The sequence below is a fragment of the Megalobrama amblycephala genome, linkage group LG16, assembly GCF_018812025.1.
Source record: "Megalobrama amblycephala isolate DHTTF-2021 linkage group LG16, ASM1881202v1, whole genome shotgun sequence".
NCBI classification, from domain to species: Eukaryota; Metazoa; Chordata; class Actinopteri; order Cypriniformes; family Xenocyprididae; genus Megalobrama; species Megalobrama amblycephala.
The window spans coordinates 482,876-506,928 of NC_063059.1; the positions used below are offsets into that span (position 1 = coordinate 482,876).

The 24,053-nt window shown below is 41.9% G+C and overlaps 1 protein-coding gene across 1 annotated transcript in view; it reads left to right on the plus strand.

Annotated features, from left to right (window-relative positions):
* The window catches only part of LOC125248521 (E3 ubiquitin-protein ligase rnf213-alpha-like), an 86,673-nt gene that overhangs the window by 32,008 nt on the left and 30,612 nt on the right, over window positions 1-24,053 (plus strand). Inside the window, 30 exon segments of the mRNA XM_048160446.1 lie at window positions 5,848-6,040; window positions 6,177-6,350; window positions 6,427-6,582; window positions 6,664-7,268; window positions 7,369-7,528; window positions 7,630-7,847; window positions 7,933-8,070; window positions 8,246-8,410; window positions 8,489-9,743; window positions 9,900-10,081; window positions 10,263-10,418; window positions 10,525-13,738; window positions 13,741-14,111; window positions 14,222-14,346; window positions 14,437-14,532; window positions 14,613-14,734; window positions 14,822-14,953; window positions 15,075-15,127; window positions 15,241-15,394; window positions 15,492-15,627; window positions 15,744-15,935; window positions 16,328-16,458; window positions 18,202-18,359; window positions 18,452-18,652; window positions 18,754-18,938; window positions 20,459-20,579; window positions 20,660-20,760; window positions 21,189-21,355; window positions 21,444-21,549; window positions 21,715-21,829. Coding sequence (XP_048016403.1) covers window positions 5,848-6,040; window positions 6,177-6,350; window positions 6,427-6,582; window positions 6,664-7,268; window positions 7,369-7,528; window positions 7,630-7,847; window positions 7,933-8,070; window positions 8,246-8,410; window positions 8,489-9,743; window positions 9,900-10,081; window positions 10,263-10,418; window positions 10,525-13,738; window positions 13,741-14,111; window positions 14,222-14,346; window positions 14,437-14,532; window positions 14,613-14,734; window positions 14,822-14,953; window positions 15,075-15,127; window positions 15,241-15,394; window positions 15,492-15,627; window positions 15,744-15,935; window positions 16,328-16,458; window positions 18,202-18,359; window positions 18,452-18,652; window positions 18,754-18,938; window positions 20,459-20,579; window positions 20,660-20,760; window positions 21,189-21,355; window positions 21,444-21,549; window positions 21,715-21,829 — 9,282 coding nt within the window.

Here is a 24,053-nt window from a genome sequence, read left to right on the forward strand (position 1 = left end):
ATGCCAATGCAGCTGTGGTCCCGTCCACAGACCCGAAGCTGCATGCCCGTTGTATGTGGCACCCCAACCCATGGCAGAGGCATCTGTGTGAACCACAGCATGCCTGGACACCTGTTCGAGGGGGACACCAGCCCGCAGGAACGAGGGGTCTGACCATTGGGTGAGAGAGCGGCGGCAGTCCGGTGTCACTGGGACACAGAACGTACCGCGCTGCCATGCCCATCTCGGGACCCGGCCATGAAGCCAGTGTTGAAGCGGCCTCATATGAAGCAATCCGAGCTGCGTGACTGCGGCTGCGGATGCCATATGCCCCAGGAGCCTCTGAAAAATTTTCAGTGGGGCCGCTGTCCTGCGTTTGAGCGAACTCGGGCAGTTCAACACTGACTGGATGCGCTCCTTGGTGAGGCGTGCAGTCTGGGCGACCGAGTACAGTTCCATACCGAGACAAGTGATCCTCTGCCCAGGGGCGAGTTTGCTCTTGTCCCAGTTGACCTGAAGACCCAACCAGCTGAGGTGAGCTAACACCAGATCCCTGTGTTCGCACAACTGCTCCTGTGAGCTGGCCAGAATAAGCCAGTCGTCAAGGTAGTTGAGAATACGAACGCCTTGTTCCTTGTGACGGCCAGCCCGAAGGGCAGGACTTTGCACTGATATGCTCGACCCTCGAATGCAAACCGTAGAAAGGGTCTGTGGCGAAGCAATATCGAGACATGAAAGTACGCATCCTTCAGGTCTATCGCTGCAAACCAATCCTGGGGACGGATGCATTCGAAAATGCGTTTCTGCGTGAGCATCTTGAACATCAGCCTGTGAAGGGACCGATTCAGGACTCGCAGATCCAGTATTGGTCGTAACCCACCTCCTTTCTTCGGTACAATGAAGTAGGGGCTGTAGAACCCTGACTTCATATCGGCTAGAGGGACCGGCTCGATTGCATCCTTCGCCAGGAGGACAGCAATCGCCGCTCGGAGAACAGGAGCACTGTCCAGGCTCACCTGAGTGAAATGGACACCTCTGAACACCGGGGGACGCCGGGCGAACTGAATCGCATAGCCGAGTCTGATTGTGCGAATGAGCCAGCGGGACGGGCTGGGGAGCGCTAGCCAGGCTTCCAGACACCGAGCCAGCGGGACCAAAGGCACCACAGACGTACCGGGAGTGGGGCAGCGAGGCAGAGTACTGAGACTCGACTCAGACGGCACAACGGCCCGAAGTGGAGTCTGACTCCGCCGAGTGGTAGTACGAATGGGAGACGGCACACATGGTGCGGCCTCGACCATCATACTGTCACCCACTGGCGATGTGAGAGGGGACTGTGGATGACGAGGCAGAACCTCGGACCCAGACAGCCGCGCCCTCTTGTGACCTGGAGGATTCAGAAACAGCTCTTTTTGTGAAAAAGTGGGTACCGCTGGACTCCGGAGAGCCAGCGGCGGGACAGACAACACAAATTCCTCCCGGCCCTCCTCCGGGAGTGGGAGAGACGATGGAATCCTCTCCCGAAGAGCTGAAACTTCCTCCTCCTGGTCGCCCATCTCAGGATCGCGACTTCCTCAACCTCTTGCCACCTGGCTTGGCCTGAGTGGGCTGGGCGCTCCGTCAGCTGCCGGATCCCTGCTGTTTGGCTGGTGGAGGCTGCTGCTTTGCCACTTTAGCAGGGGCGGAGGACGACGCGAGTGGGCGCCCTCGGCGACGAGCAGGCTGAGGTTGCGCCACCGGCTGGGTCGAGGCAGCAGCTGGCCGGCGGGGCAAGACATGTTTGATGGCCTCAGCCTGCTTCTGGGCGGCGGAGAACTGTTGGGCGAAGCTCTCCACCGCGTCGCCGAAAAGGCCGGCCTGGGACACGGGGGAGTCCAGGAACCGATATTTATCGGTCTCCCTCATGTCAGCCAGGTTCAGCCACAAATGGCGCTGCTGGACTACAAGCGTAGCCATCGCTTGACCAACAGAGTGCACTGTCACCTTAGTCGCCCGGAGAGCGAGGTCGGTGGCAGCGCGCAGCTCCCCTAGCAACTGTTGATCAAGGCCACCCTGAGGCATCTCCAATAACGCTTTTGCCTGATAGACTTGCAAAAGGGCCATGGCATGCAGGGCGGAGGCAGCCTGCCCACAGGCTCTGTAAGCTTTCTCCGTGAGGTTCGCGGAGAATTTACAGGCCCGGGACGGAAGGCGTGGTTCACCACGCCAGCCGGAGGCCATAGGACAGAGCTGCGTCGCTACAGACCTCTAGACTGGGGGGATCCCCGTATAACCTTTAGCCTCTCCGCCGTCCAGGGTGGTGAAGGCGGACGAGGGACCGGGTCTAGAGTAAACGCTATACGGCATCCGCCAAGACTTAGTCACCTCATCGTGCCCCTCCGGAAAGAAAGGCATCGGGCCGGGACGCTGAGGACCAGCGCGACCCGTCCCGAGGTACCAATCGTCGAGCCGAGAAGGACCGGGACACGGTGGAGGATTCCATGCGAGCCCGACCTTCTCGGCCGCCCGGGAAAGCACAGCCATCAACTCAGGATCCAATTCGACAAAGGCTGCAGCCCCGTGGGGCGGCAGCGCAGCTGAGTCTTCCTCTCCCGAGGACTCTTGCTCACCTTCCGATGCCGTGATCAACATCTGATCTTCTGCAGGCGCACCAAAGGACAGTACCGGACGCTCCGAAGAGGGCCCAGCATGGCAAGGTGGTAACACCACGGGCTGCGGTGCTGAAGAGGCGGCCTACACGCCGGCGAACCATCATTCCGACCGGAGCCAGAAAAAACGGCCGCGCGGGGCATAGGGGAAGGGACCCCCGCTCCCTGAGAACCAAGGAACGAGAGTCTCGACCTCAGCGCCGCGATAGTCATGTTCCCACAATGAGAACATGAACCATCTACAAACGCTGCTTCAGCGTGCTGAACGCCCAAACACGTGATGCAGCGATTGTGCCCATCAGCAGGGACCAGGGAATGACCACATCCAGTAGCGCACAGACGAAATGACATCTTTGAAAGATGCAGGGTTCGTCTGTGAAGTCTCTTTCAAAAGGGGAAATTTCAGCTCTTTTATGTCGAGACACACAGGGAGTGTCATGAGTGTGTAAACACACAGGAGTACCGGCCTAAATCGCACACCCACACAAAAGGGATTTACAGCGGAACGCTGTATAAACAGCAGAAGTTCTGCCCGGCTCCAGCTCCCGACCTCGCTGCAGTGTCGTAGCTCCAACACAAAGGCTAAGTCTTCTTAGTGGCTTGTGTTTTCAGTCAGCTGTAGGACACCAACAGTATGGCTCCGAAGCGAAAGACAGAGTGCGATTGCATCCGCTTCCTATTTATATCCCCCGTATGTGGGCGGTGCGCATTATGCAAATATCGCACGCCAATGTTCATTGGCTTGTTTTAGTTCCCTCGAAGCTGATAGGGGCTCTCTATCGATATCCCAATTCGTCGGTCACTACTGACGTACGTCGAACGTGACCGACTGAAAGGGAACCTATAAACCCAGGCTATGTGTGCATAAAGATGGATTTAAGATTCAAACTCTCTTCCATACAAAAACCCTGTGAGTTCTTGTTTCTAATGTTGATAATATATTATACAAACAAGCATGCATTTTTTTCCCCCAAATATCCACATAATTGCTAATGTGACACTGATGTTATATAACAGTAAAAAAAAAGGGTAATATTAAGTTAAAAACATTTTAAATGTTGTGTCTCAATTTTGCAACAAAATATTAGTTCCAAGGAAAGCCACAGAAGAACTGCAACACGTAGTGATGTTTCGTGAATGAAGATGTGACTCTGAACGAATCAAAAGAGTAAATGATTCAATGACCCATTCATAAATGCAGCCACTTGCTTCGTTACTGAATGAATGAATAAACGACTCAATGACTTACTCATTAAGACATGCCTTACCGACACCTACTGGGGATTTTAGTTTAATATTTAAAATTATCACTTTGTTTTGTTTTTTTGCCATCACTACATATTTCTCTATTGAGCCTTTTTTAATTATAACATTTTTATTTTAAAAAGATATGTATAAAGGTACAAAAATACACTGGAAAAACAAGTTAAGGGGGCAACTATTGTACTTTAATGGAACAGGTGTGACTGCAGTCTGAGTGGAAGAGAGAGGGTACGCAGCAAGATGTTAAATGCTTCAGGGGGTACTCCACTCTAAAAAGTTTGAGAACCACTGCATTAAATCATGAGCATAGTTTATGCTATCTGGATAATACAAACCCGATTCCAAAAAAGTTGGGACACTGTACCCAAATTTTGCTCTGAGAAACTATTTTTGGCCGCAGCATTGGGGGAACTGGTGATCCTCTGCCCATCTTGACTTCTGAGAGACACTGCCACTCTGAGAGGCTCTTTTTATACCCAATCATGTTGCCAATTGACCTAATAAGTTGCAAATTGGTCCTCCAGCTGTTCCTTATATGTACATTTAACTTTTCCGGCCTCTTATTGCTACCTGTCCCAACTTTTTTGGAATGTGTAGCTCTCATGAAATCCAAAATGAGCCAATATTTGGCATGGCATTTCAAAATGTCTCACTTTCAACATTTGATATTTTATCTATATTCTATTGTGAATAAAATATAAGTTTATGAGATTTGTAAATTATTGCATTCCTTTTTTATTCACAATTTGTACAGGGTCCCAACTTTTTTGGAATCGGGTTTGTACATTTTTTTTCAGAGGAATACACATTTTAAACTGTTATTGTACAAGTGATTTGCCTTTCTAAACTAATGCGCTGCTTCCTATATAGCTTAAACGCATGTGCAGATCGCACGCACTTTCGCACACATAATCATTAATAACTTATTGTGAGTGCTGTCCTGCGATTTATCAACAAGTTGATTAGGAACTGAAAGTTATATAGTGTATATGTGTTTCTGTTTTGAAATTATTTAAACCCAGCTTCACTATTGTTCATCAGATGCAGCACAGACTTGTAGGACAAATTCATACAAACATTTGTTCTCACTAATGCATTCAAATAAATGTATGCCTCTCCCAGCATCAGATTCAAACTCTCGGTGGCTGGTCGCCAGAGGCATTTAAGAACTATATTTGATCCTATTGCCTATCCTATGAACCCTTATCAGCTAAATTCTTCAGCTCTAGCTTGTTCTTACACACTCAAACCTACAGGCTCACCATATCTTCTTCAATTAACACCATCAATCCACTCAAACAGTAAAAATAATTCTACTTCACTGCCGCAGTGTCACAGTTCCTGTGTGTCCCGGACTCCATTTCCCATAATCCTCCTGTTCTCCACACCTGCACTCACTTCCCTTGTCTTCTCCCCATTATCACCGATCATCTGCACCTCGACTCCCTCATCATCACTGCCTTTATAATGGACTCACTCCCTTCACTCCCTGTCCGTTCTCTGTGTATGTTAAGTTGTGTGTTGCTGTGTTTTGTATAGTTTATCTCCTTTGTCATTAAAATCCATCATTGTGGATCTCCGTGTACGCTTCATCTCTCCTGCATACACCAGCTGTAACACGCAGCAGTGTCTTCCCACCCGTTCCTGCAGGAGCCTACTTCATTCTTTCACTGCCGGAGCAGTGATGTCTTATCTGCTCCTGAAAGAGCACAGTTCTCTGACTAACCTTGCCTTCACTGCCACAGCAGTGTTATCTCCTCCGCTCCTGCAGAACCTTTGTTTCTCTGTCTAACCTTGGTTTCACGGCTGCAGCAGTGCTATCTCCTCCACCCATCAGAAGCTCTTTCCTGTTCATGGTCTTCATGGATTTCTCAATACTTTTGCAATATTCTTTTCCTTTTAATTAAGATGAAAAATTTTAAAACAGGCACTAACTGTAAAATCTTTTTTTTAACAGGCTAAATCTGAAAGGCTACTTTTTGAGAGATTGAATAAACTCTGCATAAACTGGAAATTTAAATCGCTTGTGTCTACCATCATCATACATTCCTGGCCAAGAGACAGCAAAGGAACCTATCTGGAGGATGAAGAAGTTGTTCTCAAACATCTACTGAACTGGACGGCAGCTAAGCATATCTTTGAGCTTTATGGTACTACATGGATTCTGCATAGTGCATAGCAATCCTATGTTAAATCTCACCATCTGAGACAGAAACAGTGATGGATATATTTATATATAATGTTTGAATATATGTAATGTTTAAATGCATTTAATTTTTTCTGTAGGTGCTGATGAAAAACTGATCAATCAGCTTTCTGAAGATGCCAAAAAGAAATTTGACATGGCAATCTCATTATTCAAAGACATTTTAAATCAGTTTGTTACGGGGAAAATAAAGATAAAGCTACTCAATCACATCCTGCAAAAGAGTAGCGCTTTCTTTGAGCTGTTTAATTTAGGTAAAACACATTACATGATATTTGGCACTTTTACAAACTATAATGTGAGGAGTTATGACATTGTTGTTTTTTCCAGACTGTTTTTGTGAAATGGATACACAATACACGGACACCAAAGCCATGGAAAGGCTTCTTGACTGTAGACGAAAGGAGGTGAATGCTACTTATCATGAGATATCACTGGTCGATGCTCTCATTACAATGTGTCGCAGTCTACAGGAACATGGGAGGGGTATAAGCTTTCTTTTCTTCACATGACAATAACATATTGCTTTTAAACTGAGATTTAATTTAAAATGTGTTCCATTTACAGTTGATTTTGAATGGTTGGAAAACAAACGCCATATTGACATTGATGAGATGAACCTGGACAAGTTTGTGGATGTTCATTTATTAAATCAAACTCCCTCCACAAAGTCAAGAGTACTCAACTACTTTGAGCTTGAAGATGATGTTCGATCTATGGCAGAGGTCCTAAACACCTTCAAAGACAGCTACATCTTCAAAGTGTGCTGGATGAATGAGGCTGCAAAGTTTGCTAAAGCTAATAAAGCAATTCCTCCAGCAGGCGAGATGGTTATCGCCCTCAGAAAGCTTCACAGTGACATATTTAAACCTTGCTACAATGCCTACAAAGACATATACACCGGGCTTAAAGATGGCAGCATTACTTTTGAAAAAATTGATGAAACATTCAGAGCCTACAAGGGAAAATATAAAGAACTGGCAGCAGAATTCGCAACCATATGCAAACTAGATCGTAGTGATGATCAATGTTGGGTCCAGACAAGAATCCATCAGATTGAGCAGTACCATGAGCTTCATCTGGCAATACAGTCAGCTGAGGTGGTCACGATGGTCAAAGAGACACTTTGCCTAACAGGAGACTTTCAAGTCTTGGAGAAGTTACTTGTTACTGTAAGTCATCAAATTTTTGCCACCATAAGTGCATTTTTTTTTTTTTTTTTTTATCAAAAAGAAATAATATGGTAAACCCACAATGCTTTCTTTACTTCAGAGACATGAGAATTTTAAAAAGGAGCGTCTTGTTAGCATTGACGATGAATTGGTGCAGGCAAAAATTGTGCTTGTGGATATCACAGAATCCCGGAGACTGTGCCTTCAGGAGCTTGGTCTCAAAAAGAATTTTGTTCTGTGGGTTACAAATGCTCTTACAGGTAAATAAAGTAATTGGATAGTATGTACTAGTAATTAGATGTGATTTCATACAGTTCTATGCTCTTTTATAATCAAATGTTATTCCTCTTCATAACTTCAGACATCAATGAGTTAAAAGTCTTTGTGGATTTGGCTTCGATCTCTGCTGGAGAGAATGATTTGGAAGTGGATCGTGTGGCTTGTTTTCATGATGCAGTTCTTGGCTACTCCTCAATGCTCTATGATTTGAAGCCAGATGCCGACTTCAATCTTTTTAAAAGGATGCTGAAGAAACTGTGGAAGGCACTTGACAATGACCCCAACCTCCCAAAGAAATTGGTGAAAGAATCTACTAGCTTTAACAACCAGAAAAAGAAAGAGTGATGTGTCACATCCTTGTTCATCAACATTTTCTTTGTTTCAGTGTGACTCTGCAAGACACATAGAATGGTTAAAGACAGTCAAGGACAGTCATGGGTCAGTGGAAATGTCTTCTCTGTCTCTGGCATCAGCTATCAACATGAACGGAGAGTACATTATTAGTGCACAAAATCAAAAGAAGGTTTGTCATTACTATTTAGGTTCAGGTGATGAACACACAGCCTTAAGTTTGCTTTAGCTGAACTTTTCAGCAGAGTTTCCTTGAGGAGCAGTGACATGCTACATTAGCACAATGCTTATTTTTAATAAGTACATAATACTTGGAAAATCTCAGCCCTTGAATATTGCTTTTTCAGTTATGCTTGGAAGGTGTTCTGAAGTTACATATTACAGAAGAGCATGATGAGGGCTGTGAGGCACATACTTATTCTCTTGAAGACCTCAGGGACCTTCAGAATAAATTAATGCTAATGTCTGGCAAAGGAGATCAGGGTCAGCGTGAAGTCAATCGATTTGCAGAGGTGACTTTCCACCTTTTAGCCTTTTTTTATTATAAATTTCACCATGGCTATTGTAATGAACTTCTTTCCTGTTTTCAGGTCTTTGCCAGTGTGCAGAGGTTGGCCTCTGCATATATTGATTTGTCTGTTGCTGGCAACCCGTTGTTCAGAGAATGGGAGGCAAAGGTCAAGTGTAACAGTAATGAAGCATGCATCATTATGCACCTCCATTTAGGAAATGATGTTAGTGTCATAGTGGAAGGTGAAGTCACAGAACAGTTGCCAGAAGTCTGTAAGAAAATGGAGAGCTGCCTTCACTTCTGGAAGGCTTTTATGGACAAGCAGAGATCTCAGCATTATTACTTAAACTATTTCACTGCAGAACAGGTGGTCTACCTGTGCAGTCAGCTCACCCAGAATAATGTGACTGATATTAAAGATGAAGTTCTCATGATGCTCTCTTTTATCAAACCTAATTGCTCACTTTCAGATTTGACACAAGCTTGGCATAAAATGAGCAAAATGAATCATGAGCAAAATGATGACTTAGACTTTCAAACCTTTGTGAAAGTTCCCAGCATGGATGAGCATGATTTGAATACTGGGGAGACATGCCTATCATTTGATAACTTGGCAAGTCAGTTGAGGCATGTTAATGGGTCAGAAAAGCTAGATGTGATTTGGAATTCTTACATGCGAGACATGAGCAATTTCCTGCCACACTTCCTTGATGTCAGAAATCTTGGATATCTTCTGGAAATTTTGGCCAACAGTGAATACGAAGGAGATTCCTCACAGGATGGAAAGACAAGGAATATTCAGAGAGAATTGCCAAAGGGAATGCTTACTGGAAATCCAAATCTAGTCATCTGCCCTTCAGAAGAAATTCTAATAACATGTATTTCAATTTACATGAAGAGTGAAAAGGAGCCTCTACCAACCTACGATGAAGTACTCCTCTGTAGTGCTTCCACTCAATATGAAGAAGTGGAGCTTTTCCTCAGGCGGTGTCTCTCTGCTGGCTATGGGGGAAAGAAGATATACACAATGCTTTATGTGGACCAACTTACCTATGAAGTTAGCTACAAAGTGGAGCAATTTTTTCAGCAACAAAAGGCACAGAGCAGAAAGGATTACAGACTGGTGTTGGTCTGCAGCTCTAATAGAGAACATGCATACCTTCCCTCAGCCTTTAGTCAATTTAGATTGCACTTGCTTCCTCAAGAACCAATCATCAGCATTCAGCGATACCTTGTTGGGCATTTTACAGTCCCAGCTGACGTATCCAGTGCTGCTGCTGTGTTCAAAGACAGACAGTGTGTGGGAGTTGTATTCTCAGAAAGGTCAGGAGTAGGTGAGTATAAAATCAAGTAATGGGTAGATTTTAAAATCAATATTTTTATTAGTTGGCCAAATAAAAAGAGACTTTTTGTGCTAATTTTGATGTGTGAATAAAAATATTTGGCAAAAAATGTGAGAAGATACGTTACATCTGTGTGTCGCATTCTAGGAAAATCACTTTACATTAAACGAATATATGAGAAATTGAAGACGATCACCAAGAACCCTTCGCAGCTGAAGAGCATCAGGTTAATTGAGCCAAGAGTTGATGAAAATGTCATCCTTCAGTCCTTGCACAACAGCTCCAAAGAAAATGAGCTTTCAGTCTATCATTTTGACATAACCACTATGGTATCTACCTGTTTTTATTTTTTTATTAATTTGAAACACACACACACACACACACACACATATATATATATATATATATATATATATATATATATATATATATATATATATATATATATATATATATATGTGTATATATATATGTATATACACATGTTGTAAAACGTATTGTCACTTACAGGTGAAGAAGGGACTTCATGAATTTCTGTTCAGGCTATTGATCCTTGGATACCTCATGGACTCAGAAGGAAACATGTGGAAAAGCAGTAATAAGCACTTGTATGTATTTGAGATTCTAAGACCTGATGGACGGACATCCCAAAATGACAGAAGAGTTGTAAGAAAATTTATATAAATTATTTCATTAAGTCATGTAGAATTTTTTTTTTTTTTTTCATGAATCAGACAAATGCCTCATGGTTTAATTTGTCTTTTTATGGCAGGGTGCAAAAGTTCCATCTTCTTTCTTGGATGTGTTTCCAAGTGTTTACTGCCGTCCACCCAAAGAAATCCTTGAGTTAGAAATGAGAATCCAGCAAGATCCATCGTTTAAAGGAGACGATCCCCTCATGGATGACCAAGAGTTCCGAAGTGAGGCCTACCAACGAACATACCAGTACCTACGTCGTTTCCACAATGGTGACAATTTAGATTCCTTTAAGTACCAAGGAACTGAAGGAACTCATGTTGAATGCCTGCAGATGTTGTTTATCTACTGTGGCATCATAGACCCCTCTTGGGCAGAATTGCGGAATTTTGCTTGGTTCCTGAACTTACAACTTAAAGATTGTGAGGCCTCGGTTTTCTGTGATGTTGCTTTCGTAGGTGACATTTTGTTCGGATTTAAAAAATTTGTTGTTGATTTCATGATTCTCATGGCAAAGGATTTTGCCACTCCTTCGCTTAGCATCTCTGACCAAAGTCCAGGGAGATTGCAAAATGACATTCCTTCTGCCAGTGAAGAGCATCTGGCTCCCTTTAGGATAAGAAAACGGTGGGAGTCAGAACCACATCCATACATTTTTTTCAATGATGACCATGTGTCCATGACATTCATTGGCTTTCATCTTCAGCCAAATGCAAATAATGGGATTGATGCTGTTGATCCATCAACAAAAAGAGTGATCAAGCAGAACATCATGACCAGACAGCTCTATGACGGCCTTAAACTACAAAGAGTTCCTTTCAATATTGATTTTGACCAGCTTCCAAGATGGGACAAAATTGAGAAACTTTCCAGGGTGTTGGGAATACAGTCTCCTTCTGACCCAGATGAAACATATGAGCTCACCACAGACAACATGTTGAAAATGCTGGCAATTCACATGCGCTTCCGCTGTGGAATTCCTGTTATAATCATGGGTGAGACAGGATGTGGGAAGACACGGCTAATTAAATTCCTTTGTGAGATGCACAGAGGTGGAGTTGCCACCGAAAACATGAAACTAGTAAAGGTTCATGGAGGGACAAGTTCAAACATTATTTACACAAAAGTGAGAGAAGCAGAGAGCATGGCATCGAAAAACAAGAAGGAGTATGGCTTTGACTCTGTGTTGTTTTTTGATGAAGCAAACACAACAGAGGCCATTAGCAGCATTAAGGAAGTCCTCTGTGACAACACTGCTGAGGGACAGCATTTGACAAGTTACACTGGCTTGCAAATCATTGCTGCTTGCAATCCATACAGAAAACACACAGACGTAATGATCAAGAGATTGGAGTCAGCTGGTTTGGGATACAGAGTTCGTGCTGAGGAAACGGATGAAAAACTTGGATCCATTCCACTTCGCCAGCTTGTGTACAGAGTGCATGCTTTACCACCTAGCATGATTCCACTAGTTTGGGACTTTGGACAGCTAAATGACCATACTGAGAAAATGTACATCAAACAGATAGTTGAAAGGGTAGTTGAAACCCATTCTATTGATTCAAACTACATCACAACCATCACAGATGTTCTGTCAGCCTCACAGAAGTATATGCGAACAAGACAGGATGAATGTAGTTTTGTGAGTCTGAGGGATGTAGAGCGCTGCATGCAGGTTTTCGGCTGGTTCTACAAAAACCACTCAATGTTACTCTTAGAGATTGGCCACTTTGAGAGTATTCAGAGAACACAGAGAAATGAGCAACATCAGAGGGACACTGATCAAAGAAACCCAGTTCTCTGGTCAATAATTATGGCTGTTGGTGTGTGTTACCATGCCTGCTTGGAGGACAAAGAGAACTACAGAATAGAAATTTGCAGGTTCCTCCCACAATACAGCCAAATGAAAGTGATGGAGGAGATCTCAGTTATTCAGGATGTTTTTCTGAATGGAGTTCGTGTGGGTGAATCCATTGCCAGAAACAATGCTTTAAAGGAAAATGTCTTTATGATGGTGATTTGCATTGAACTACGTATACCGCTTTTTTTGGTTGGAAAACCTGGAAGCTCTAAGTCCTTGTCAAAAACTCTAGTTGCAGATGGAATGCAAGGCCAAGCAGCTCATTCAGATTTGTTTAAAAGGCTAAAGCAAATTCACCTGGTTTCCTTCCAGTGCAGTCCTCATTCTACACCAAATGGGATCATCAACACATTCAAGCAGTGTGCCCGTTTTCAGGAAGGCAAGAATCTAAAAGAGTATGTCTCAGTGGTTGTGCTAGATGAGATAGGCTTGGCTGAAGATTCCCAGAAAATGCCCCTGAAAACTTTACATCCTTTGCTGGAAGAGGGATGCATAGATGACCAGACAGGACCCCACAAGAAGGTGGGATTCATCGGTATTTCAAACTGGGCTTTGGATCCAGCCAAGATGAATAGAGGGATAACTGTTTCCCGTGGTGATCCTGATGAAAAGGAATTGATTCAGAGTGCTGAAGGAATATGTTCCTCGGATGCCATGATCCTTGAAATGGTGAGACATTACTTTAAGCCATTTTCCCAGGCTTACCTGAACATCTGTAATGGACAAGGTAAAGGTTTCTTTGGTCTGCGAGACTATTACAGCTTGATAAAAATGATGTTTGCTGCAGCCAAAGCTTCTAATCAGAAGCCTAGTGCAGAACAGATTCTGAAGGCTGTGCTGAGGAACTTCAGCGGCAAAGATAATGTGGATGCTGTCACAGTTTTCACCAATAAACTAAACATCAAACACAGTCTTGAGAATATCAGTGCCATTGAGCTTGTAAGAGAAAACATCACAGCCATTGGTCAAAATGAGGAATGCAGATACCTGCTGGTTCTGACCAAAAACTACGCAGCCCTTCGAATTCTTCAGCAAATGTTTTTTTCAAACCAGTGCCAACCAGAGATTATCTTTGGTTCAAGCTTTCCAAAAGACCAGGAGTATACTCAGATATGTCGCAACATTAATCGTGTCAAGATTTGTATGGAAACCGGTCAAACCGTTGTGCTTCTGAACTTGCAGAACTTGTACGAAAGTTTGTATGATGCTCTCAACCAATATTATGTCTGGCTTGGAGGTCAGAAGTACGTGGATTTGGGGCTCGGAACCCACAGAGTCAAATGCAGAGTGCACAGAGATTTCAGGCTCATTGTCATTGAGGAGAAGGACATTGTGTACAAGCAGTTTCCCATTCCACTGATCAACAGGTTGGAGAAACATTGTCTTGACATCAATACCGTACTAAAGCGTGAGCAAAAAGTCCTTGTTGAGAGCTTGAACAGTGGATTGAACGGTTCATTGCTATTAAAGAAAATCAGGCAATTGCTCCTCAAGTACGCAGATACCTTGCAGCTGATGCTTTCATTGGCTATAACTCAGACACTTGTGCCTCTGTTGTCCTGCAAGTTACAGAGCAGCTCAAAACAGACCCTACAAAAGAGATCTTAGATGAGGCTAAACTGATCCTTTTGAATTGTGCTACGCCAGATGCAGTGGTTAGGCTAGACTGCACTTCGCTCGCCAAAGTAGAAAGTGAGCACTTGTCAAGGGTGTACTTTCAAGACCAGAAGCATGGCTCATTTGCTGACTTCATCCTTTCTCAAACACAGCAAGCAGGGTCTAACCATGCCTTTTTCACAGAGGTAAGCCTAATGTATTTAAAATGCTTTATTACTCTAGAACAATTCATAACTTTTGTATCTGTGCAAGTTTAGTGCATAAAGTTTCTTTCTGTCTTTTCCTGATCTTGTAGGTAACTACATTCTCAAGGCTTCTGACTGCAGCAGAAACTGAAGAGCTACAGAGCATCGCTCAAAACGTACAACTCCTCTCTCTACAGCAGTTTGACACGGAAAACTCATTCCTCAAGAAAATCAAGTATTGTGCTTACAACACCACATCATATCATATCACAACAACAACAAAAAAGTAAATTTAATCATATTTAAATTACAATTCTGTGTTCAGGAACTATTTGGAAAACACCACTGGAGACAAGATACTTATCATCCAGACCAACTTTGATGAAGGCTCACAAAGTTTAAATATCATTGGATCTGCAAAGTGAGTTAAATGTGGTTAGTGGCACACTTTACGTGTTCAGTAAATGCAATCAAATCAACATCATTTGATATATTTCCCAGGTATTCTTCTCTCAATGAAATCAACAAATTCAGGAAAGAGTGCAATGGAAAGATTTTTGTGTACTTTATCACTAAACTATCCAGAATGGAAGGTGGGACTTCTTATGTTGGATTTCATGGTGGTAAGTTTTTTTTTTTTTTCCTTTTGCATCACTGACCAACATTATGTTTGTTTTACACAAAATCTTATTAAATATCATTTTTATAAGGCCCTTGGAAGTCAGTGCATATTGATGACCTGAGAATATCGAAAGATATTGTACCTGATATAAAAGCCTTGCAGTGCCTGACCATCAGTGAGTTGTTTACAGATAAAGCAGAGGGAGCAGATGAGCCTGAAGGTGATGTTGTTGTTGTTGTTGTTGTTGTTGTTGTTTTTAATATTGTTGTTTTTAATATTAAGACTCCTCTTTAAAGGAGTGATTGGTATTTTCTAACAATGTTTATTGCTTTCACCTAAAGAGGATGAAGACATATGTACAGAAGAAGAGAAGATGGAACTAGAAGACAATACTGTGGGTCACAATCTCAACAACAGCAATACATTTTCTGTATATTTGTGATACTATTTTCACTCTGTTGAGTTTAGTAAGCTTCAAACTTTAGTTCTGTTTCTTGTGTTCTCCAGGGCTTGGAGAATGTTTTAGACAGCAAAGTGCTGGTTCGTAGCTGTGTTCAGAGTGCAGTTGGCATGCTGACAGATCAGACAGAGGCAGGTGCACGCAGCACCAGGAGAGTAGAGATTCTTCTGATGCTCTTGGCTGACAATGAGACTCTACATGGTGAGACTTATCTCTGTTTCTGTTGTAATTTTTTATTGCTTTCATTTGCCTTTCATTTTTTATATGCTCACTGAAATGTACATATTTATGTTACCAGATGAATTTATGAAAACCTTAAAGAAGAGACTTCATTCTCTACTGACGGCTCATGATGATAACATGATTTTACCCAGGAGCTGGGTCATCAAGGAAGCACTAAATATTGATGCATTACAAGAGGCTGGGACTTTTAGGTAGGTGAAAAAGGAGATAAACTGCATAAAGCCCTTGAATTGAAGCTCTTTGAGAAACTCTGTTCCTTATATTTAAGATAACTCTTCTTAAAATATTATTCATTTCTGTATTTCAGTCATGCCCTGTGGAGACGAGTTCAAGCTGTAGTAACTCCCATGTTGGCGCAAATTGTTTCAATTATTGACCGTGACTGTAATCTAGACCTTTTGCTGGATACAAACTGTAATGAATCCTTGAAGAAACTGTGGTTGGACATTTTTGGAGATATCCAGTTACTGAATGTTCCTTACACAAGATTGGAGAACAAGTATGTTATTATTTGAGTTGTTATATTGAGTTATTGAGTTTGAGTGTCTGGGCCCAAAAGACTCTAATGCTCCTATAGCTACATTTTATTTTGTTCCACAGTGTGTCTGACAACAGTTCACAATGAAAATATGCATTGCATTCCCAGCAGTACTAGACAGTTGTTGTTTTTTTTTTGTTTTTTTCTTTCAGGTCAACTACTGTTAAAAATAGAATTCAAGTTAGTTAACCTGTTTATAGCTAGCTACCCAAATGATAACATTAACACAGACTCAAGGTAAATTGTCTCACAATATGGAAAGCAAAGTATACATGTTAAATGTGCATGTCTATTGTAAATTTCTGACTTTAAAAGCAATGACATTGAAACTAAAAAATCCTGTCTTTTAACAGCTCAGAGAAAAAGACAATCTTGGTTCAGAACTACATTGCAGTTCACAGCAATGTGGCTTGCAAAATGCCTTTTAGCTGGAGAATTAAAGATTATCTAGAGGAAATCTGGGAACATGCTTTGCAGAGAGAAGGTATATTTATATATTTTTTCTTTTATTTCTTTTCTTTTTTTCTTTTCTTTTTTGATCAATCATGCTTAGGTCATAGTGGTAAGTTCCAGTGGTGGACTAGACGTTTGGGCGAAGGGTGTTGTATAATGTAAATTCGAATTAATTTAGCGTGCTCTGACTCAATGCAGTGGATCAAAAGCGCTTTTCAATGTCAAAATGTCAGAAATAGCCAAACAAATCGAAGGAAGCATATAAATCCTTATTGTTCACGACTTGGCGCTTGAAGAATGCAGTGCAAGCTGAGGTAAGATGTAAACAGCTGAACATAACGAGACAATACAGCAACATTTGCTAACTGTCTTCAATAATTTTTTTAAAAAAATGTTTCCATGCAAACTACTACTACTGGACATTTTTCGAATTTCACAGATTTTAAAGCCATTTACGTTATGCGTCACACAATATAGGTTACCAAGAGACAAAAACATTTTCAGCATATTAGTTATGAGATAAGAACAAATGCTTCAGTAATTTCACTTGCCTAAGAAAATTATTCACAAATCTCAAAACATCGTTCTCAAACTTACATTAGAACATGGTAAATCTGACGACTTGTCGTGTATTAAAAAAAAAATATATATATATATAATGTGATAATTAGTTGACATGCATTATTTTATTTAAACATTAGTGGTCAAAAGTTTTTTTTTGAGTAAGAAGGTTGAGTTTATTTGATCAAAAAATATGCTACATTAAAACAATATTATGAAATATTATTCCAATGTAAATCAGCTGTTTTCTATGTGAATATATAGTAAAGTGTAATTTATTCCAGTGATCAAAGCTGAATTTTCAGCATCATTACTCCAGTCTTCAGTGTCACATGATCCTTCAGAAATCATTCTGATATGATGATTTAGTGCTTCATTATTATAAGTAATTATTATAAGTTATTAATTGTGCTTAATATTTTGTGATATTCAAATTTTTCAGGACCATTTGGTGGATAGAAATTTAAAAATAACAGCATTTATTATAATAGAAATAAAAATCATTTGTAATAATTATAAATGTCTTTACTGTCATTTAAATCAAGTTAATGTGTCCTTGTTAAATAAAAGTATTGATTTAATTTTTTTAAAATATTACCCCAGACTTAAATGACTTAAATGGTAGACTTAAATGTAGTGGATCACATTTTCCATTAAAATTAGATGCATCACAACAGTTTTCAACATTGATAATAATCAGAAATGTTTCTTGAGCATCAAATCATCATATTAGAATGATTTCTGAAGGATCATGTGACTCTGAAGACTGGAGTGAAAATTCAGCTTTAAAAAAATATATTCAAACTGGAACAAATATAAAACTACAATAATATTTCCCAAAATTATTTCTCATAATCATGAGAATGTGTATGCTTTTCTCCAATAGGAGCTGTATTCCATAAAATGACAAGAAATGTCAAGCTCCTAAAAGGACAAGTACTGTAACCACGATAAAGTCTTACTGATACCAACTATACTAATGCTATATACTATATACTATACTAACTATAAAGTCTACTGATACCATACCAGAGCATTGTGTTAAATTAGATTTTATGGTAGGTAGTTGAACGTGAGTGATACTAAACTGTCCCTGTATGGAAATGAGCTTTCTTTCTTTCTTTCTTTCTTTCTTTCTTTCTTTCTTTCTTTCTTTCTTTCTTTCTTTCTAGGGAAAAAGTGAACAATAAATGTCAATGCATTTTTTCAACAGGACACACGCTAGAGCAATTTGAAGAGTTCTTTCGGGAGATCCCCTTGGGCATGTACATCTCTGAAGCAACCCAAGAGATGCAGAAGGAGTTTTTCCACAGGTATCTCCAGGATTTCATCTCCATGACCTTGAATGTAACATTGGAGGTGGATCTTGAGGTGAGAGTCTGACTTTTTCAAAGATACATTTCTATACATCATCTGCTGATATCATCTGTTGATATTGTTGTGTATCCTTTTTTACATATTAGCTCTTACATGAAGCCCTTAACTGTGGTGTAAATGAGCTCAGAGGTGGTCAGGAAGAAGAAGTTATTTCTCTGCCGTTGGTTCATGCTGCTTACCATCATTTCAAGAACCGAATACAGAACCTCCACAGGATGATCATCATACAGCCTGAGATAGCTCAGATGCTCCTAGATAACAGATTTGCCAGAGAGGGTACAGAACTGGTAAGTGCTTGCAACTTTCTTCTGTTTGCATATTTTCTTGCAATGTTTGTGTGCATGTTGTCCTTTGTTTACTTCCCTCTGACCACCGTTCTGTTTCTCAGGTGCTAGATCTGTATGCTGCAGTGGCCTGTATTGAATGGCTGGAGCCCCGGTCTCTGGATGGAGATCAGAGTCTGGCATGGCTTAGATGTGTAAAAAAGCTACAGGTGCCGATTGAGCTGGTCTGCTGTGAGGAGAGTCAACGCCATTATGGAGGAAGGAGCAAACAGATGGCCACCAGCATCCAGTGAGTTATATGCTCCAAAAGATATAGCCCTGTCATAAGTGTTGAGGAATGTTATTTACATGTAACAGCCCACCACTGTCTACAACAATTTTTATTTTAATAGGTTACTTTACTGTCCTAACCACAACCTATAAACACACTTGTCAAAGCCACACATTTTACCATGTTCTAGTAGGACTTGAGGATGATAAGTGAATTTACTCAAGAGGGCTATCAGGAAAGTATAATAACCGAGTTCATAAATTCAGTAACAATATGCCCACATTAATTCTTAATCTTAACCCTCCATATTGCTTTCAGGCATTTAAAGGTCCCATATTATGTCCATTTTTACAAGATGTAATTTGAGTGTTAGTGTGCCCAGAATGTGTCTGTGAAGATTCAGCTTAAAATACCTCACAGATCATTTATAAATCCATGTTGTAAATACCCATTTCTGACTACAGTCAAGAACAGGCTGTTTTTGTGCATGTGCCTTTAAATGCAAATGAGCTGCTGTGCCCCGCCCCCTCTCTACGATCACAGTTCCTGCCTCAATCAGATTCTCTGCCAAATACTAACAAGACATCTGCTTGGTTTTGATTATCATCTGTATCGCGATCACTCTCATGGATAGCATAGTTTTTCTTTCATCATTAAAGTTTATTATTTCCACGTGTTTTAAAGCTATACCAGTTTAAACTTCTAATGGATTGTTTTCTGAGTGCAAACACACACAGACAGATGGCTGTCAGGCGTCAAGTCTGGTCAGTTACTTCTCTTTTACAGTTTTGGTTGTGTTTAAACTGTTTAACTGTTAAACACACAAGGTTCTTGTTCACCGTTGTCGCTTGTGAAATCAAAATGGCGGCTCAGTGGGTGGAAACGTGCAGATTAAGGGACGTTAATATTATAATAAGATCCTCTTCCTACGTCACAAGGGGAGCGAAATCTGAGCGGCTCGTTTTTTCACATGCTTGTAGAGAACAAAACAGAGTTACTGGGTTGTCCTTTTTCACATTTTCTGTGTTGGTAGATGCAGTGGTTATAGCACTTTTAAACTGTAGCACTTAAACAGAGGAATTCGGATTTTCATGATATGTCCCCTTTAACATATCTATAGTAACACAGTTAAGACAATCAAGTATTAAATGTTTAGGTTAGATACATCTTGCATCTCACTTTTTGACTAGATCACCGTGATGGAATTTACACTCAGCTTCTGTAAACAATAACAGTAATGCCCAATGCCTTTAATTTGATTGGTCATCTCAGTCATTTTGACTTTGGCAGGTACTGTTAGACCACTGATCAGATCACATGAGTCGTTGGTTATATTGGTGTTGTACAAAATCTTTGTAGCAGCAATGTACAGCTATTATTAAGCAATTATTTCACAACTTTTATAATACACCACACTTCAGTGGTGGGTACATGGGCCCAGTTCCTTGGTTGAGAACCACTGCTTTAGGTTGCATTGCATTGATATAATTATTTACAGTTCAAAAGCAGGTCATTTAAATACATTTTCATTCATTTAGACATGGTTGGCGTCGCATTTACTGTCTGGCCTTGTTTGTGGAGCACATGCTGTTGGGTGTTGAGGATGTGCATTTGGAGCTGAGACCACTGGTTCTTGACTACACTCGACACCTAGCACAAGTGAGTCAGCTTTCAGTCCTTCCTTGAACATAGCTTATCAATTTAATTCCTGCTAATCAGTACTCATCTCTTTACTAAAGGCCCTAGAGCAGGACTCAGACCTCAAAAAGAAGCAGCCCTTTGATGCAGTGATCACCTTACTCAAATCCTGCAAAGATGAAGCATCTCAGAAGATTTTAAGGTATGATTTGTTATTATCTATACTTACCTTAAAGGGTTAGTTCACCCAAAAATGAAATTTCTGTCATTTATTACTCTCCCTCATGCTGTTCCACACCCGTAAGACCTTCATTCATCTTCAGAACACAAATTAAGATTTTTTTTTTTAAATTTTTATCCTGCATTTTTATCCTGAAAACAATGACATTACCACTTTCAAGGTCCAGAAAGGTACTAGATCAATGAAGGTCTTACGGGTGTGGAACGACATGAGGGAGAGTAATTAATGACATTATTTTAATTTTTGGGTGAACTAACCCTTTAATCCAGGGGGTTGGGCAATACAGTAAATCTGCTAATTGTTTATTGTTTGGTTTGTCTGTCTCTCCATCCATCCATCTGTCCATCCATCCATCCATCAGTCTAAAAGATTATTTTTTCCGTCATTAGGGGTCTCATCAGTGAAAATGCATTGCTCAGAAAGCGATGCAATGCTTTCTTCATTGATCTGGTGTCCACAGTGTGCTTCAGGGACAACACTCCTCCCAGCAGAGACATCATCCTCCACCTGTTGTCCCTGCTAAAGGTAGAGGTCTGCTCGCTCCCTCAGATCAGAGGTATGTCTGTCTGTAAAACATATGTTTGGAGTTCTAGATTATGATTAAAATGATTGAATGACCAGAATGTTGTTCCTCATCCTCTCAGGGCAAGACCGGAGTTCCTTGACTAATACTCTTTCTCCCTTCAATGACTCTGTGGAGAGAAATCCAGTGGTGCATTCAGTGGTGCTGAAGCTCCTGCTCAAGTACAGGTGAGTGGAGGGCTCCTAACAGCTCACACCACAGTCTTCTTAAACATTATATATATATATATATATATATATATATATATATATATATATATATATATATATATATATATATATATATATATATATATATATATATAAAAGTATTTGTCTCTGTTCTTCTTTCAGCTTTGATGATGTTAAGAATTATCTTCAGCAGAATCTGACAGAAGTTGAGCAAAGCAACATCATTGAGGAGACTAATAAAACTGAGCTTTATTCCTTGTACATAAACTGTTTGGAGGTGTGTATATCACTGCTTTGACCACTTCAGTTTGCTTGCCATATTTTACAGTATAGTTTTAGAAGATTACGATTATGTATGATTTTTGATGATGGTTTACGGTCACTTCTGTGACAGATGAATTGGGAATCTTGCCAGAGTGACCAATCTATTTTTGACTGTAAACTAAGTGAGCCAATGCACATTGCCATGCAATATTTGCATCTGTCTGCCACACCTTGCTGCGTGGGTATAGGCAGCAGGTGCAACGCATATGGATAACACATATGCTTCGAAGCCAAAGGTTTGTTTGTCTGCTCTTATGATCTAAAAGAGTGTTTTCTAATAGAGCCAAGTTATACAGGGAAGAAGCCTCTTCAGTGTTGGTGTGCCCCTCACCTCTCTTGCACTGTGCAGCCAGTAGATCTGCCTAAGGAATGTGCTGGACCATCTAATCGATGTGTACCAGCCGTATCTTCAGTACCTCTCCTTGAAGAACAGATGTGTCGATTGCTGCATCGGAGGATGAGCTCAAGTGGAATCCTCCATCGTGTCCAGAGCCCTCAAGGTTGGATGATTGGTTTCCGATGGTGGCTCACGCTGGTTCTCAGCATCCCGCCCTGGTCCTATTCTTCCTAGAAGTGCATGAGGAGTTTACTAGGTAGTGGACGGCACCTATTACTGCCAGAAGCAGACACCAGTTTGTGGGGCAGCCAAGGACACGGGCAACCCAGGGATGGAGGGAGCTGCTCTTCAGGAGATGAGGGCTGGGTGGAGAATCTTTTGTTTCATTCTGTTTATGTTCCACTGCTGTATGGCCAGCAGTACCCACATTTTCAAAGAAAGAGCAGTTTCCTCTGTCTCTGGGTCCCAAGAGGGCACGGAGAGCAGTGGGTAGCGAAAAAACCTCACCACTCACATCCTCCTCTTCTGTTGCCAGTGGGTAGCAGTGGGCATTTCGAGACCATGACCAAGTCTTCTCACGCACCCTCTGCCCAACAGTGGAACCAGGTAAGTGTTGCACTGCACACTCAGATGCCACTGCAGGCCACCAAAGTGCCCCCTGGCCGGGTCCTTGTGTTTCACCTTTCTGCCCCACTGCAGGTACATCTGTGGTTCCCTTGGTCCCACTTACTCGGTCTCTGAGAGCCTGGCTAGTGCTCCCCAGCCTGTCTCTCTGGCTCCTTCGGACCAACAGTCTCGGCTATGCAATTCAGTTTGCCTGGCATCCTCCCAAGTTCAAGGGCATCCAGTTTACCTCAGTGAAGGCTGGCAATGCTCATGGCTGATTTGGAGACTTTTTGGAGCTGCTCAGGTAGATCTGTTTGCCTCTCCAGAAACCTCTCACTCCAGTTGTTTTACTCCCTGACCAAGGGAACACACGGCATGGATGCATGTCTGGTCCTTGGATGGGACACTGAGGTTCTAAGTGACCTACCCTAGGAGGTAGCGGACGTCATCACTTCAGTGTGAACACCGTCTACACTTACTCCTTGAAATGGAACCTGTTCAGTGATTGGTGTTCTGCTCACCAAGAAGACCCCCAGTAGTGCTCGATCAGAGCCGTGCTTTTCTTTCTGCAGCATGGGTTGGATTGAAGGCTGTCTCCCTCCACCCTCAAAGTATATGCTGCTGCAATTTCTGCATATCACGACTGCATAGGAGGCATGTCCGTAGGGCAGATCAACCTGGTTGTCAGGTCCCTTAGGAGGGCCAGAAAGTGGAATTCTACTCTGCCTCCCACCTAACCCTCTTGACACTTGGCTCTGGTGCTCAGAGCACTTCAGAGAGTCACATTCGAGCCTTTGCACTCAGTAAATCTAAAGTTTCTGTCTATGAATACTGTCTATGGTTGTATTGGCCTCCAACTCCAAGAGGGTAGGGGACCTGCAGGTTTTCGGTCGATGAATCTTACCTAGAGATGGGCCGGCTGACTCCAGTGTAATTCGTAGACCCCGGCCTGGCTATGTACTCAAGGTTCCTAACAGTCCCTTCAGGAACCAAGTGGTGAACCTGCAAGGGCTAACCCTGGAGAAGGCAGACCTAGCCCTAGCTTTGCTCTGTCCTGTCCGCACTCTGCGACTGTACATGGACTGAACACAAAGCTTCAGGGCCTCAGAGCAGCTCTTTGTCTGTTATGGAGGCTAGCAAAAGGGAAAGGCCGTCTCCAAGCAGAGGATGCCGGGTCACTGACGTGGCAAAGCGTGGCAGTCAGATGCAAATATTGCATGCCAGTGTGCATTGG